General features: G+C 49.7%; 4 protein-coding genes and 1 non-coding gene across 5 annotated transcripts; 2 read left to right on the top strand and 3 right to left on the bottom strand.

Moving 5' to 3' along the window:
- Positions 1–594: 594 nt before the first annotated feature.
- Positions 595–7963, bottom strand: ACHE_50573A (type II myosin; the record flags this gene model as incomplete). The annotated part of the gene is made up of 4 exons (XM_043280305.1): positions 595–7024; positions 7074–7258; positions 7320–7463; positions 7517–7963. 4 exons carry the CDS (start codon positions 7961–7963, stop codon positions 595–597), a joined length of 7206 nt encoding a protein of 2401 aa, XP_043137897.1.
- Positions 7964–8684: 721 nt separating this feature from the next.
- ACHE_50574S (uncharacterized protein) lies at positions 8685–12626 on the top strand (the record flags this gene model as incomplete). Its single annotated transcript, XM_043280306.1, has 5 exons — positions 8685–9381; positions 9431–11182; positions 11278–11933; positions 11999–12239; positions 12427–12626. The coding sequence occupies 5 exons, from the start codon at positions 8685–8687 to the stop codon at positions 12624–12626; spliced, it is 3546 nt and encodes a 1181-aa protein (XP_043137898.1).
- Positions 12627–14763: 2137 nt separating this feature from the next.
- Positions 14764–14979, bottom strand: ACHE_50575A (uncharacterized protein; the record flags this gene model as incomplete). Its single annotated transcript, XM_043280307.1, has 1 exon — positions 14764–14979. The coding sequence occupies one exon, from the start codon at positions 14977–14979 to the stop codon at positions 14764–14766; it is 216 nt and encodes a 71-aa protein (XP_043137899.1).
- A 423-nt stretch (positions 14980–15402) lies between these two features.
- ACHE_50576A (uncharacterized protein) lies at positions 15403–15612 on the bottom strand (the record flags this gene model as incomplete). Its single annotated transcript, XM_043280308.1, has 1 exon — positions 15403–15612. The coding sequence occupies one exon, from the start codon at positions 15610–15612 to the stop codon at positions 15403–15405; it is 210 nt and encodes a 69-aa protein (XP_043137900.1).
- A 1182-nt stretch (positions 15613–16794) lies between these two features.
- On the top strand, positions 16795–16906 carry ACHE_t50009S. Its single transcript has one exon. It is a non-coding gene; the product is annotated as a tRNA-Ile (tRNA).
- The last annotated feature ends 188 nt before the right edge of the window (positions 16907–17094 follow it).

Raw genomic sequence — 17094 nt, forward strand, 5'->3', positions numbered from 1 at the left:
GAAGAGCTTGAAGCCTGAAGCTTGACAGCTCGTAGGTCGGGAAACCGGCGTTAATTTACCCGCGCGGTTAGTAATTGACGCGCGGGCCGTTGACGTCCAAGTTTTTGGATACTTATTAATGTTTGAAATTATTTGGAGGCCTGTTTATGATGCTAGGTCCGCTAGACTGGAAGATGATTTTCTTCTGTGCGGTTGAGGCTCTAACGGTGCTCTGATGTAACCAAGGCTGGGTTATATATTTCTCGCCGCAAGCAGAATGAGCACGACCCGAGAATTCATTGAAATAGGTGACTAAATCTAACGCAGAAAACAGGGTGCCATGAAACATCAGATGAGAAGAAACATCAAATAGGGATCGACTCTTCAGCATTAATTCTTAAAACAGGCAGCCTCCAGGAATATAAATGACCAAAATGCACCATTCACCATTATCCGATGGACAGAGATAAAAGAAATAGTAAAAACAGATCATCAAGAGGCATCTTAGCATATACACATTAATAAAGCAAAGCAGAATCAGAAATTGCGCCGTCTTTCCAATCATCACTTCGAAAACCCTATCCGATTACCACTCAGGTCATGTAGAGTATTCCCCTACAGGAATCCCTTCGTGTTGCTGGGCATCCTCTGTGGGATGTCGCCCCCATTACTTCCCCGACGGCTACCGACATCACTGAAGGCGGGCATAGGCCTTCCAACGGTACTGCCCCTTTCACCCCAAAGGCCCTTCCAGCTGTCCAACTCACGTTCCATCCTCAAACTCTTCTCCTTTTCTTCGCGGAGCTCCCGTTCCGAGCGACGGACGAGGAGCTGCGTTTCGGAGTCGCTCTGCTGGAGCTCTTCGATATTTGCCAGGAGGCGCTCGATCTTGTCACGGGATTTGCTGATCTCGTCGTTCAACTGAGCGTTCATCTTGTCTCGTCTTTCGATTTGGGATTGGAAGTCCTTGACGGTGCGGTCGATGTTGCGCAGAGAACGCTGCTCTGTGGTGTGCTTGTTTTCTTGCTCTTCGAGGTGAGCTTCAAGCTCCTTGATTCGCTTGTGCAGGAAGCGCACGTCCTGGCTACCGGTCGAGTAGCTCTTGGTTTCCAGGTCAACGCATCGGAGCTGCGCTTCCTTGAGCTGCTTCTCCAGGGCCGCCTTATCCTTGAAGAGTTGGGCATTCGATTCCCTCTCGGCCGTGACCTCCTTCTGCATCTCTGTGGCCAGGGCCTCGGCACGTCGCATCTTGCCGACAGCAGCGGCGGACACATCTTCCTGCTGAGCAAGTTTCGACTTGAGCTCGAGCAGCTCACGGTCCATGCTAGCAGCGTTGCGCATGGATGGACTCTCGCCCTTGGCAAGGTCTTCCAATCGTTCGCCTGCCTCAGACAACCGTGTCTCGAGCATCTTCTTCTCCTTGAACAACATGTCTCGCTCGGCTGTGACATCGTCGACGGAGACACGGAGGCTTCTGACCTGGGACAGGAGAGAAACAATCTTGCTCTGGGCCTCGTTGTGAGCGTCCACGGCCTCTTCGCGGGACGTGGTCACATCTTGAAGCGCAATGTCCATGCGCGCCTTCTCCTTGGCCCAGGTCGAGCTGTTGAGCACTTCATTGTCCCACTTGCTGCGGAGGTCCTCGAGTTCTTCGCGGAGACGAGAGTTCTCGGAGCGAGCATTGAGCACTTTTTCACGCTCCATTTCAAGCTCGTTGTTCAGCGTCGAGAATTCACGCTGGTATTTCTGTCTAGTCTGCTCCATCGAAGTCTCCTTATCTTCAATGTCGATCGCCCGCTGGTTCCTATAGTCCTCGAGCTCGTTCTGAAGACGTTGCTTGGTCTGGAGTGCGCTTTGAAGTTCAGCGGTCTGGTCCTCCATCGCTGCCTCCAAAGATTGGGTTTGACGCTGCAAGTCTTCCACAAGGGCGTCCATCTGCTTCCTCTCAGCCATGATCTGTGCACACGTATCTTCGGCTTCCTGGGACTGCGATTTGGCAAACTGCTCGGCTCTAGTAGCCTTCAGAACGGCAATCTCAGCTTGCTCAAGTTTACTGAAGTAATCGTCCGCACGACTCTTGTACAGACTGAGACTTGACTCAAGGTCAGCGGATTTTGATGTCTCAGCGTCCAACCTGATCTGCAGATCAGAGAATTCTTGTAGAAGTTGGTTCCTGCTAGCCGTGTCCTGGTCCTTAGCGGCCTGCAGCTCCTGGGTCTCGGAACGAGCATCGCGAATGTCGACTTCCAAAGCAGCCTTAGAGCGCTTAAGCTTCTCGGATAGGGCCTTCACTTCACTGAATTCAGCCATAGCCTCGTTATGGATCTTGAGCAATGATTTCCTGGACAGTTCCTGGGAGTTGATGAGGTCGAAGAGCTCCTCATGCGACTTAGCCTGGACGTCACGCAACGAGAGCTCGCCGGTCTGGATGCTCCGTTCGAGAGACGAAACCTTCTTGGCAGAGTCATCGAGTTGGTCATGAAGACGACCGTTCTCACGCTCCAACAACTGCATCCGTCTAATCGAAGGGCTTTCGTCCTGGGGCTCCTCGTGAGCTGGAGTCGCTTGGTGAACGCGGCTCTGAAGATGCTTGTTCTGCATCTCGCTGAGCTGAAGCTTGTTCTGAAGCTCTTCGATCTCGGTGGCCATGTCCATGCGTTTCTGGAAGGCGACAGTATCAACGGTCTTGTCAGAGCGGCCGGAGTCAGGGGCATTGTCGTTAAAGTTGACCCGTCGATTGGGCGTTGTAGGAGTTCCGAATTTCTTCAGCACTCCGTCGGAATTCTTCCTTGCATGCGTTGGGGTGCGGTTACCGACTTGATTCTGGTCAGCTTCCTCCAGCAGGGCGCGCTTAGATGAATAGTAACGAGTGTCGAGTTCCTTCATCTCATCACCGTGTCGTTGTCTCATCTCCGCAAGCTGGCTCTCAGCCCGACTGTACTTCTCTTCGGTAACCTGCAACTTGCTTTGTGTCTCGTCCAATAGCTGTGCTAGATCGACCTTCTTTGACAGATCGGGCTGAACTTCCTCCCAAGACTTAGGTGCCTCGTCATCCGGGGCGAAGACCTTGTGTAGCGTCGTAAGCTTGCGGTGTAGGTCCTCGATTTCTTTATTCGCCCCATCGAGAGAACTTTGCAACTGTCGCGTGTTTGCTTGCGCTTGTGAACGCAATTGCCTTTCAGTCTCTAACGACCTGTTCGCTTCCGCGAGTTGAAGATTGGCGGTTGAGGCGGCCTTTTCAGCGTTCCGACTATTCTTGTGCTCCCTGTTAACCTCATGGTTCAGGTCTTCCAAGCTTAGCGACAACTTTTCCTTTTGCTTCTCCAAGGAGGTGATAGTGAGCTGCAGGTCTCCCAGCTGGTGCGATAACTTCTTGTTTTCGTCCTCCACCCTAGCCTTCTCCTTTTGAAGGTTGGTGATGCGCATCCGCTGGCTATCGCTGGCCCGGGAGTTTGATCTGGCGATATCAAGGTTCTTTTGCTGAATCTTAGTCAAGAGAGCCCGGTTGTCGTTCTCCGATGCCGTGAGCCTGCCCTTGAGGGTCACGAGTTCTCGCTCCAGACGCTCCTTGTGCTGATCATGGCGGATACGGAAGTTGTCTGATTCGGCAATGGCATTGTTGAGCTCTTGGATCCTGGTCGAAAGACGCGCTCGTTCTGTCTCGCCCTCTTCGTACAGGCGTGTCTTCTCTTCGAATTCTTTGCGCAAACTACTCAGGCGCTGATCTGCTTGCTGCATGATCTTCCGCTCGATCTCACTCTCAGCATTCAAGCGCGCGTTTTCGACATTGGTGAATCGATCCCGCAGCTTTATCAACTCCGTTTGCAATTCTTTGCGCGACTGCTCAGCCGTTACACGGGCTTCCGTGGCGCGTCGCAGGGTATCTTGTTGGATGTACATTTCTTTCTCAATGGTTATCTTGGCGTCGTTAAGAGAGGTGTACTTGTCCCTGAGCTCAGCAAGGTTGTGTTCCGCCAGCATTTGCACGTCATCTCTGGACTGGCGTTCGCGACTCAGATCTGCTTGCGCCTGGAAAAGTTGGCTCTTGAGGTCTTGGCTTTGCTGCTCAAGGAGTTTTCTGCTTTCTCCAGCTTCCGCATCCTCAGATATCTTCTCTTCAAGCAGCCGTTTCACGTCTTGCACTTCCTTCTCCAGTTGCAGCTTCTCGGACGTCATGGCATCCGTTTCTGCTTGCACCTCACGAAGACGCTTTTGCATGTTATCGTGGCGGGTAGTGAGCGAGCTTTTTTCAAGGACCAGTTGCTGCTTGTCCTCGTCGTGCTTCCTGACATCATTTCGCAAAACAGTCATCTCGCTCTCTTTACGACGTAGCATCTCTTCATAGCCAGTCGAAGTTGCGGAAAGATCGGAGATCTGTTCCCGAATGGATCGGTTCTCGTCAATAAGCTCCTTGTTCCGTTCCTTGGATTGCTCAAGTTCCTTCGAGGCCTTCGCGAATTTTACGTCGAGCTCCTGGTCTGTCTTCAACAACTTAGTTTCTAGGTCTTGCAGCTTGCGATCTTTTAGTGCCATATGGCTTTGCAACATCTCCACATCCTGACTGATTTGCTCGAGGTGTTGCTCCTTCTCAAGGGAGTCCCTCTCTGTATCAAGTAGTTTCTGCGATACGGCTTCAAGATGCGATTGCAGTTCATTCTTCTCAGCCTCCAAGCGTTCAATGATTTCTCCTGCTTGCTCCAACTGCGTAATCCGAAGCTCGAGCTGATCGTCTGCCCTCTTCTTGGCATCAATGAGCCCATCCAGCTGGTCTTCCAGGCTCTCCTGGTCTGCAATCGCCCCGGCCAGTTTTTCGCTCAGCTCGACTTCCCGCATCTGCAAGCGTTTGAAGATCTCCTCTTTGTCGAGAGCCAGAGATCGTTCGCTTTCGAGGACTTGTTGGATTTTCTGTATTTCGACCTCCGTGCGCCGCCTTTCTTCTTCTAACTTATGGCGGTCGGACAAGTCCTGTTGCATCTTGACCTCGAGCTGTTGGATCTTTTCATCTCTCTTTTTGACTTCGTTTGCACTGCGCGTCTCACCCAACAGGGGCTTCATTCTCGAGAACAAGCGCCACCATGGGTCAGCCTTCATATCCAGATAGACGTGGAAGTTGTGCTGGATGATCCTGGTGGCCTCTGCACGGTACAGCCGCTTGTTGGCAATCCGCCGTGAGAGGAAACCACGGGCAACGGACTGAAAGCGGCCCATTATGTTGCGAATAAGTTGATCCCGCTTCTCTTCAAGCTCGGCCAGAACGCCTGCCCGGAAGAAAACTTTGGTTCGACCAACCCGATACCAGGTCCTATCCAGACCCAGTTTGTCGAGCATAGTTTGGGTGGCGGACTGTCCATCCAGATAGCCCTTGGGCATGCCACGGCAAAGAACCTCATAGCGTTGCCGGAATTCAGAGAATGGCAGCCGATTGGGGAATCCGGTACGGGCAATTCGAATACCTTCAAGCACACCATTGCATCGCAGTTGGTCTAACACAAGAGGTGCGTTCAACAATTTGGGCCGTTTCTTGTGGTTTGGAATGATACAGCGAACAAAATGGGGATGGGTCGAATTCAGCTGGGTCATGAGACTAGAGAGCTGCTCCTTGTGTCTCTGGGCGACTGTCCGGAAGAGACCCTTCTTCACCCTGCTCTTGGGGTACTCCCCATCGTCCTCACCGTCTCCGCAATCTGCGAAGAGGTTTGCGATATGGCTGTCTCTTGAATGTGCAAGTAGTCGAGTGACATTGTCGTTCAATGGGTCCTTGTTCTTCTCCAACCAATCTTGCGTATCATATTCAACATCCGCAGCATAGTGAGTGAGAACAAAACCTTGGTTCAAGCGAGCGGCGCGGTATTTAGGAGTCTTACGATCCCACAGCGAATGGAGCTTCTCGGTAAATGACTTGTCGGTGGCTTTCGGCATAACACAGTCCTCATCCAGGCATGAGAAGATACCAATAGGATTCGTCAGCTCAATTAGATCGATCGTAGGCTGCAGGTCTCTTCCAAAGTCAATGAATTGCCATTCGATTTGTTCACGTGCATATTCCTCTTGCTCGAGAACAAACATATGATGGTTGAAAAACTGCTGTAGTTTTTCGTTGGTGTAGTTGATGCAGAGCTGCTCGAAGCTATTGTTTTCGAAAATTTCGAAACCGGCAATATCCAGAACACCAATGAAGCTGCTACCCTCGCTGGCCATGGTGCTGCGATCCAGCTGGTTATTGATCCGGGACACGAGGTTTCCAAAACCTCGCTCGTAGATACCCTTCGCCAAGGCGTCTAATGCTAACCGGACTTGTTCTGGCGTTTGAACCTTCTCCACCCACTCACGGCCTGCCTTGACTTTGGGATGAAGAAGTCCTTTGACGAATTCATCCGGCGCAATACCAAGCAGATAACAGGCCCGTTCAATGCTGTTGAGGGAATCAGCACCCAGGGCAGCTTGATCGGCCCGTATGCTTTCCTTGACAATGGTCACATTACCCAGGTGGAGAACAGCTGCGATCGTTCGAAGAATGCACATTTGGTCCTCTTGCGAGAAGCTCATGACATGAAAGGCCTCAATCAATGAGTTCCATTCTTCCACATCAGACACCCCTGCAATAGTATCGTTTCCATCTCTAGTATATGCAAAGTCTTCAATTCCCAAATCCGACAAAAGCAGATTCCTCCGCAACTCTCGATCGGCACCCTGTAAGAGTTGATAAAAGACGTGGTAATTCCGTTCATTCGGGTTCGGTTTGACGACTCGAGACTTTTCGAGGAGGTACCAGTCAATCCAAGCGCCGGAGATTTGGCCAGATCGTGAGAATTCGATTCGGATGAACTTTCCAAACCGCGAGGAGTTATTGTTTCTAACAGTTTGCGCATTACCGAAAGCTTCAAGGATGGGATTCGCTCTCAATATTTGCTGCGACAAGGCCGACAATTGTTTCGATCCTGAACGAGGTGCCGAACGAACATACGGAGTATCCGAAGTAGCGACAGCCGCAAGATATTGAATGACTTTCTTGGTGTTCTCTGTTTTACCCGCACCTGACTCTCCGCTATTTTCATATCAGTTAGGGCCCAAATTTGAAGAGTCATGCGACTTACGTCACGAGGATACTTTGGTTCTCGCCCTCCTCAACCATGTTTCTAAACGCCTGGTCCGCCATGGCGAAGATGTGAGGTCGCGTCTCCTCCCTGCTTCGTCCCTTGTACATCTTCACATACTCGCTACTGTAAATCGGCAATGGGCAGTACGGATTAACTGTTACCAAGAACAGACCCGAGTATGTCTGGACAAAGAGTCAATGCAAGGTCCTTGAAGCCCGTCGGATATCCCTGGTGTGTACTGACATAGATGAGATCCGCCTGGTAACGGGTATGGAGATTATGAACAACCGAAGCTTCATTCAAGTGCGTAAGTTCCGCCATATCATCTGCTTTGTCGAATTTCGCCGGGTTGACCTTGTCGACCTGATGGGAGTCCACTTCCCGTGGCTATGAAATAGGGTCAGCCAAAGAAAACCATATCAAGCTGTTGGACGTCGTACCTCGCCATCATCCGGCTGCACTAATAGCCGCCCATCTTGTCCCTCTTCTAACACCAACCCGCGAACGAATGCCTTTTCGGGATGCCGTAGCCACACATACTTGTTACCTGAAAAGTCATTGTCACCCTCCAGTCCCCGGATCTGATCTGCCCCGCGTCGCAATTCCTCCGACTTGATAAATTCGGGCGCAAATGTTCCGGTGGTCGCATTATTCCGTAGAGAATTCGATCTGTCCCGGTTTCCATGTGGTGAAAGGGCAGTTGGTGTGAGTTGGGTAATCGATGCAGAATTCCGATAATGGCCCTTTGACCCGTCAATCCTGCTTGGTGATGTTATAATCGCCGACCTTGGCCGTGCGGAACCATTCTGACCTCCAGGCGATGGAGATGGAGACGTGCGGCCAAATGGATTGGCACGCTTTGGCGAGCTTAACTGAGAAGGAAACATAATTGTTTAGTCTTCAATGGCGCATCATCTAGGAACAAGCTCGGATTCTATAGTAGTCAATGTCATGAGTAACTCTGAGTCAATCAGTTATCTCCAACGTGGAGTTTCCGACTAGCAAGCGGTGACAGAATGGAAGATTGATAGAATAGGAACAGAGGGAGCACATACAACCGAGAGAGAGAACGTGGGGGGGGGGGGCAGAGAAGTGGTTGGAAGATGAGAACAAGAAGATGTCCCTTGAAGTCGTCGTCTTGTTCTCTTTCTCTTTCTCCCTGCCCGACGCTGTTTGTTTACGCCCTGCGTTCCTCCGGCCGCCGAGTGTCGATCTCACGCTAGTCCCGATCCGTGGGGAAGCATCACGTGCGCACATGGCGGCCGCGAAACTCGTCTTTTTCTCTCCGGGCGCTGCTTCGACTTTGCACGGTGAATGCAACTCCGGTTCTTGATTGCTTTTTCCTCTTTTGTTTTTATTTTGTTGGATAATCTTTCGTCGCCTGCTTTGGAATACCCTGTGTCCGTCTGAAAGCGGTCGCTGCTACTGTTCTGCGTAAATCATTGGGATATCTCCTGTTGGACATTCTTCCCCGTTCTTCTCAGCTTTGATGATGTGCGACGCCTGAATACGCTGTAGTTCTTCCAGGCCATCTCTTGACTCACTAACCTGCAGTGAATTCTCCTTTTCTCGTACCTCCATGCTGTACTGATAGACTGTACAGTCGATATGTCAAACTATACCTCTACGCCCTCGTTGGGGGGTTCCTCGAGCTATCCGAATCAATGGCCTCCCGCAAACCCTCCTCAGCAAACCCCCATGCCTTCGATACTACCATCTAATTTCCCTTTTCCTCCCGATTCATCTGGCACTCAAAACGCGCCCAACAATATGAACAATTTCGATGCGAACTCGCGTCTTCCGGGTCTCGGGATTGGCGCTCCTGGGCCATTACCTCCGCCGCCCTTTCCTTTTTCGGGTCCATTGACACCTTCCCAGTTTCCTCCAGCCCCTTTCCCTCTACAAATGCCTCTGCTGGGCTACCCACCGATGCCTCTCCCAATGCAAACACAAACGAATCCGCTAGTGACAAATGAAAACATCTCAGGTCACACCATGAACGCGATGAACCGTCCACAGGATTACTCGACAAACCCAAGACTTAATAATGAACAGGAGGAAGGAGAAGTCACTGACGGCGAAAATGTGGGGCTTGCGTGCCCGGGGATTGAGGGGAAGGGCCAGTCTGGACGTGTTGCGAGCGCGTACTCTCCTCCTGTTCGGATGGAGGCCGACACACCGACTAACAACCCAACAACGAACTGCCACACAGAAGGCCTTCGAGGATATGAAAGAGTTTTGCCCAGGGACTCGGAGGAGGGTCAAGTTTCTATTTCGTGTGCTTCGTCCAGAGCCAGTGGATCCCGTATTATCCCCGTTTCCTTTTGCAAGTCAAATCGACTAACTCCGTGCAGCCTATAATCCTCCCATGTCGGTTACCGCTGCCTCTCCCGTACCTGAGAAGAGATCTGTACATAGCGTCGACGAGCGGCCAGTATCCCCGGGCCAAAAGAACGAAAAAGAACAGCCTCGTTCCCAGTCTAATCCCGGAAAGTCGCCAGATCAACTTCGAATTCAGGCCCAAGGCGCCCTTCTTAGTCTTGCACCTCACAACATTCGTTTCGAGGAGTTAGTGGGTGAAGGGATCAACCCAGAATTGCTTCGACAATTATATGAAGAGGTTGGCATCAAAGTTTCCACGCTGCCTGTTACAACAGTGGCTGAACCCCCGTCATTCACCAACGGAGTGGGCCCTGCGCAAAGACAAGGGACAGATTCAACAATGAAAAGTCCAAACGATTTACAAAAAAGTCCTGTAGGACGTCCCGCCTCTGCTTCCCAGTCAGACACGACCAAACCAATGGAGCGTAAAGAGGTCATCGCTCGTATGCTTGCGGCGAAGGCTACCAAAGCTTCTGGTCCATCTCCATCGCCTCAGACCAATGTTGCCAAGGAAAGTTCAACAATCCCCAACACAGTGGCACCTTCGAGGGAAATATCTGCCAAGGAAAAAGAAATCCCTGTCAGGGAAAAGAACAAAGCTCAAACTGAGCTGGCAAGGCAGCGAATTGAGCAACTTAAGAAGCAGGGCTTGATGAGAAATCAGAAAGCACAGCAGGAGCCTGCTTCCCAAGACCAGCAGTCGCGAACTGCCGCACCATCTCCAAGCGTCACGGTAGGGCAGCATCCATTGCCTGAACGGCCTCCTGAACGCGAAGGCCCTTCTGCTTGTCTTCCCGGTCTATTCATGATAGGGTCGGACCAGACTCCAGTTCCTGACCCTCATGCTACGCCTATTCAAAACCTTCCGCTTGATCCGACTCCGCAACCCCGGGTAACTCAACGCAAACGTCCTCGCGCATCCGATTTTGATGAAATCAATAATTTCTCGAGTAGATGTCTTAGTCATGGGGCAGGGAGTGCGGCTCCCGAGGATAGGCTGGTGATAGACATCAGTGACGATGAGTTTTATGGAGAAAACGAAGACAATGCGATGGATGTCGAAGAACACCAACCACTTGGAACCATTTCATCGTCCACCGACTTTCCTACGTCTCTCACCCCTCGAAATAACGACCAGGAACACCTTCGCCAAAAAGATATGGAGATACAAGAAATGCACCGCAAGATTGCGGAACTTGAGCAACGAAAAAAAGCTAAACTGGTTTCTAATCACTCTCAGTCTCCTCGTGCTACCAATGCCTCCTCTTTACCCGTCGCAGAAAATTCGATTGATGCGGACCTCGAATCTGACAATATCACTCCAGCGGAGCCAGCGATTACGAATGGATACAATGGCGATGGGGCAGAACAAGCGACTTCTAGGTCAAATGGACCCGTCGCTGTCCCGCAAACGAAACCCCTCGCTTCGATGGACTCAACAGAGCTGCAAACGATACGATCTAAAATTCTTCGCAAACAAAAACTTGAATCAGGCCTTCCCGAATTGGACGCTGAAATAGCGAGTTCTGAGGCAAAGTTATTTTTGGTAAAGCAGGAGGAAGATAATATACTCTCGGCCATTGCGATGGGTAAGCAGGGACGTAGACAGCTTGTACGCGAGTTGGAAGAGTTGGGCATTGAAATCAATGGCTTGACGCTCGATGAGCTTGACGCAGCTCAACGCAAATTGGAAAGCGACCAAGCAGCATTTCCTGCGGAAACAGGTGCGTTGTTCTTGTATCCCATCATTCAATATCCTTTTGTTCTGGTCTCAATACCTCAAAATTGGCGCGAATTTATACTCACTTGCCTTCTCTAGCATCGCCATTGGCACCGACTGCAAATGAGGATGATTTTCCCATGGCAGATATTCCTTTGCCTACGGAGACGGGCCGAGAAAAATCTGTTGAAGTAAGTCCGGTCGGGCAAGAACCACAGACGGAACCAGACCATGGTCCGACCCTTTCTGGCGATCTTGAACAAAGAGCATCGCATGCGTATTCCTCTGATTCTACAGGGTCGTCGATGGATGAGTCTACGGATACCTCTAGTGTCAGCTCCGACTCCGATAGTGAAGGGGAATCAGACGATGAGGACGTGCGCAGCCTTGGGCGTGATTTGGCTGAAGATGCGGAGAGGCCCGCCGGGGATGACGAAACACAAAAAGAGACTGGCACAGAAAGCCACTCACCTTTATCTAAACATGCGCCAGCTCCCGATGACGGCTCGTCGGGGGAAGAATCTTACGAGCCTGGTGATGTTGACGGAGATGACCGCATGTCTTCTGCCGAATCAGAGGGGTATGAACCACCAGAGCCAGAGCAGGATTTAGGCTCAGTGGAATCTGAGTATACGCCGCCCCCTATTAACGGGGAAGAGCCCGAAGTGTCTCCTGGCCCTCTTCCTGATCAGTCTCACGCTGAGCCACTGACGGGAGATGTCCAGGAAGTGAGAGTGGACTCAGGCCATGTGCAGGTTGGGACCACTTGAAGATGACTCGAGCGATTCATAAGGCACGGAATGACTGACATGCCTTCTAGAATGCCCCGAAAGTCCAGGTCCCTGTCCATAAATTCACGCCTTACAAAAGCCCGCTCAGGCATTTCAAATCCTATCGCTATCACCCCAACTACTCTGACCTTGTTTCAGAAGGTTATCGTTCTCTAACGTACAGCCATAATATTGATTCCATGAAACACCTGTGTCCTTTCCAATCGGCGGGCGGCATCTGCAATGACCGTTCTTGCGAATATCAACATTTTGATGACATGAAACTAAGCGGTGCGTCGACAGACTTGAATTGAAACCATATGCACCATTTTTGCCAGCACATACTCTCTCCTCTTCCTTTCCTTTCTCCCGTCGCGTTTGTTGTTTTAGCATATCCGACCTCCACCTTATACCCCGATGCGTGGTCCGCCTTCAGTCGTGTGGATGCTGACGCGCAGGTCTCATTGCCCGTTTACAGATGACAAGATCCTGGTACAGATGGGGTCTCTCCGGGAAGGCAAAACCCCAGAGGAGAAAGACCAGTACATTGCTGGCCTGAAGCAAATCATCAATGATATGCGGCGTGACAAGGTGAAAGATTTCAACACCGTTGCGACAGAAATTGCCGCATACCGTAGACGCTTCCTGCACGATCCAACGCGGGTCCTGCCCTTGTAACAGGCTTCGGTTTACGATATTCGGGTGTCCTCGACGACTGACTAGCTGAGCTTTTGCTTCATCATATTCATCAAGGTGAGACGCTATTGTCTGAAGTCAATGACTTAGACACTGCCCGTGGGCACGAAGAGCTCTGTGCCAACAGTCAACATTCTCAGACTATTTACGTCTTTTCGGTGTTGGTCATAACATCATAAGCAGTCTTTTTTTCTTCTTTTTTGCCTTGTTCTTTCTTTTTGCTTCTTCATTCATGACACAACACGCTCGTTCATTACTGGAACGAAGCATTTTCCCTTCGACTCTGCATATTAGCAAGCGCGGCGTTTTTCCGTTTGGTTCATGGACCTCTGGCTGCTTGGCATAAGAGTCAGTATTCGACAGAAAGAGAGAGATGTGAGCAGGGAAAGAAAGAAAATGCAACAGCGAAAAGAAGAATCCCAGAGCAAAGTCGACAGCTCTATCGACCACTGAATAATGCTATAGTGTATGACTATTATGCTCGGCCGGAGCAAAAAGGATTGTACAGCATGGCGTATGGGATCTAGGGTACATAGCAATAATGGTGAAATGTATCAACATATCTAATTACTGCTTTTCTCGAAATTATACATTCTGCCCGTAGAGATATAGCAAGGCGCAGACGCAAATGCCCAGGTTTTTGAATCCGCCAGAACGTTTCGCATAGAAGCTTGACCTCATCCTGGTGATTGATGTAAGCTGTTATTTTCGAGCCTCTGCTGTATTCATCCGTGTAACCTTCCTTTGCGCTGCTATCGAGGATTGGGGCAGTGTACCTACGGTATGTCATGGATGCGCGCATCGAAGAGGTAAAGAAGACTCCACGGGATCAACAGGGGTCTATTTCTGTTCATTTGGCCCCCAGACTATGATATACTCCGGATTTACTTTTAAGATAATAATAGTAATCTGATCAGATCACCGATGATGATTCACCGGTTTATTACATAGTCGGGCGCTTAATTGCTGGTAAGAGAGACAAGCCACGAGTCACCGCCAGACCATAAGGCTGACTTTGAAACATGGCATCGTGCAACGCGAGAAATAATAATAATATGATGATTATTATTATCATTGATGATAATAATATTAATAGTTTATTTAAGAGGGCCAAAAGAGAATAGTAGCATAACATCATACATAGAAGTAGCATAGCAAGGACTCGGCTAGTATATTCTTACCCGTTTTGTATACTGGGCGTTACAGCACAACACACAGCCCACTCCGTATATTCAAAAAAAAAAAAAAAAACGCCCGATGATGACATAGCATTCTCCCGGTGAATATCAGCTAGTTTACCCAGTAAACACGAACAAAGAAAGTATATGTTCAGTAAATCAAATAACTAAGTCCAAGGAAGTAAGCGAGTGTACCGTTAGTTCGCCGTGTATCTGACAGCCACACCCGCCAGAAAGGGCGATGGATAAATCAGAAACAACTCGATCGACGGCCGGGAATTTAAAGAAACGCGGCTGGGATTCTATTTCATATATGTGTATGCATATGTGCGCACTATTTATGCGGGTAGCTGGATTGGGATGGGATGCGGCTCAACTGATTAACGACGCGGATTGTTGTGTACGGAGGATGGATTTTTACAGATTTCTTTGATGAAAATAATATATGTTGAGTCAATATTCAAATACATACATCATAGCATAGAAACATCAATCATTCTCGTGACAGTGATGATTACTATTGCGGTGGCTGTATCTCAGCCCCCATTTGTTGTTTGTTGGTACATGCGAAAAGAAATCATAAAACCGAGAAAAGCCGAAAGGAAGAAAACAAAATAAACCAGAATAAACCAGATTCTATCGCTCAAATGAACCCATGCAATCCCAAGACGTGAGGATTAGAAGTGAAAGATAAAGAAATCCCAAACTCCCAGACGCAAATGCGTCTATGCTCGTGCCGTATTCGTCGTATCATGAAGAAGGAACCAGCCCAGTAATAACACAAAAGTAGTCGAAACACATCGTTTAAGCCATCAGGCGCAGCAGAAATCCTGCAGATCAGAAGCATTAGCTTTCCTTCTTCCTTTTTGCCAAGGTTCTCATTCAAGGACGAATCGCGGTGCTTACCTGTTCTTTGCTGAACACGAGGCCTGCCGTTTCAATTATTTGCCTGCCGGTATGCAGTTGGCGCAAGCAACGTGGTTGCACATCACGCAGCGCGGCTGATGGTTGTAGACCTTGGGTCCATCATTGCACTGGCAGCAAAAATACATGTAGGTTGCGCCATAGCTCTTGATGCCGGAATGGCCTCCTGAACCGAGACCCTGAGCGAGCGACAGGCCCGGGGTGAATGTCGTGTTACTTGCGATGGGCGCCATTGTGCGTAGTTGACTCAATGATGTTCCGGTGCAGCTCTGGACAGGAGTGGAGGGGTATGCGGGCAGCTCGTGAGAGCAGCTTTGCGTCGTGTTGTAGTCGGAGGTGTTGACCTCAAGAGAGCAGTCGTCGCAGCGCATCGTACCGCACTCAATGCAAGTGTTGTGAAGTTCAACGCTGTGAGGGCCGAATTGGCAGTCGCAGCAATACCAGGTGCAAGACATGATAGGGATCGTCTGTTGACTTTGTGAACTTAGGTAGGCCGAAATGGTGGAAGTAGCGTTGGAATTGCTTGGGAACAGCAGATAGAAGTGGTCAAGCTTTGTTGTTGTGTGAATGTGTTTGAGATGAAGAATAGGAGACATGAGAAGGAATTGGGATGGTTTAAATATTGAGGCATCCTCAAGGCCAACTCTGTCAGTGACCTAGGCAGTAGGCCGCAGGCATCCAAGCCCCATACGCTCCAGTGCTAACCGTTGATACTGGGACCCATCAGAGCGATCCTCCATTGGTCCCTCGTAGGGGGTCCGGGCAATTGGTGGTCCAAAGAGGCTTTGCGGGTCATCGCCCTTGCCCTGAGTGAGCCCCGGTAGGAAGTGGGTGCGTCTAGAATACCACAGGAGTTCCTGATTCATAGACAGGATCACCGCCAGAAATGCCAGACAGGTTGAGTAAAATCCATAGTAAGATACACTGAAACACTGGGGAAAAGGCGGTATTCACAAGGCACAAGGCTTGGACATTTGCCCATAGTCAGCGTGGTTCTTGCTGTCATCATCGTCATTATGCCCGGTCACGTTGCCCGAGAGCGCGAAAACAACAGGGGGCCACAGTGTCATTTCGGGGTTATCCGTTTAATGTTTCCTGTCTTTTTTGATTTTTTAATTTTTTAGCGCATCATAGTGGTTGCTCATATCGCAGATTGCAGGAGTTTTGCGGGTGGTTAATGCCTTGTCAGAGCCTCGACCTCGTGTGAACCGGCGGGTCTCCACTTAACAGCCACAAATCGCAGGCAGACAAACGGCCCATATCGTTGCGAGCAGAAAACTAGAGAAGAGAAAGAAAGAAAACGAGTCATCGACATGAGCTGAAGATCTTCAATTTCGTAGAATAATGGACGCTGAATGGATCGACAGGTGTCTACTAAGGAATCCTTCGAGGTGTGAATCAGTCGGACATCCCGTACTATACGAACTCGCCTACCCGGACGACACCAACGCACATCGCAGATCAGGTGATCGCTGCCTAAGCCATCTATTTCAACAAGTACGGGGTACACATTTTACCACTTTGGGTTCCCCGACTCTGGCATTATTACTCACTCTCTCTGTGTTTCATCTAGCATAAGAATGAACCCCCATTTGCCTGTTCAGCCACAGGTCCTCCCTCACCCCCCCCCGGTTCGCTCCTGGTAATCCATCCGTTTCAAGTTGAGTATTCCTGGGTGCCCACGACAGCTGAAATATGCTATACAAAATTTGGCATCATGGGGAATAATAATAGCCCCAGTATGCTTATTTGCTTGTCTCAGATGTCAGTTGGTCGATAACGGGGGCGATCTATTTGGATGCGTTTTATCGCGTCTTACGGCGAACAAGTTCATTTCCATATATACTCAAGGCTATTTATGGATCTATACACTGCTGATGCTGAACGACATACCAATTATAGCAAAGTAAGATGTGTTCTCATGCCCTGGTGAAAGAAAGCAAGTGTATTCGAGGATGCTAGCTAACAAAGTGGGTCCAACTAAGCTGTGGTGCACTTAGTCTCAGTTCTTACAATATTTTAAGATGTACGAGATACGTTGAAATGTAGCTCCTGTGGCGCAATTGGTTAGCGCATGAGTCTTATAGGACACTCACTGGCATGTGATGTACTATGATTGAGGACTTCTCAAGGTTGTCGGTTCGAGCCCGACCAGGAGCACTTTTTTTTTGTTTCATTTTCATGATTATCATGCCTTGGTTCGTATTATGCCGCTCAACCGACCGCCTTTATTATTTTGTCCAATTTCATCCGGCGAGATGGGGACGGGTATTTTATGGAGTATCAACGTCAGCAATCTGACAGGATTGAATATTGATGTCATGAAAAAAGCAGTGAGATAAAAGTTG

This window comes from Aspergillus chevalieri, chromosome 5 (assembly GCF_016861735.1).
Source record: "Aspergillus chevalieri M1 DNA, chromosome 5, nearly complete sequence".
NCBI classification, from domain to species: domain Eukaryota; kingdom Fungi; phylum Ascomycota; class Eurotiomycetes; order Eurotiales; family Aspergillaceae; genus Aspergillus; species Aspergillus chevalieri.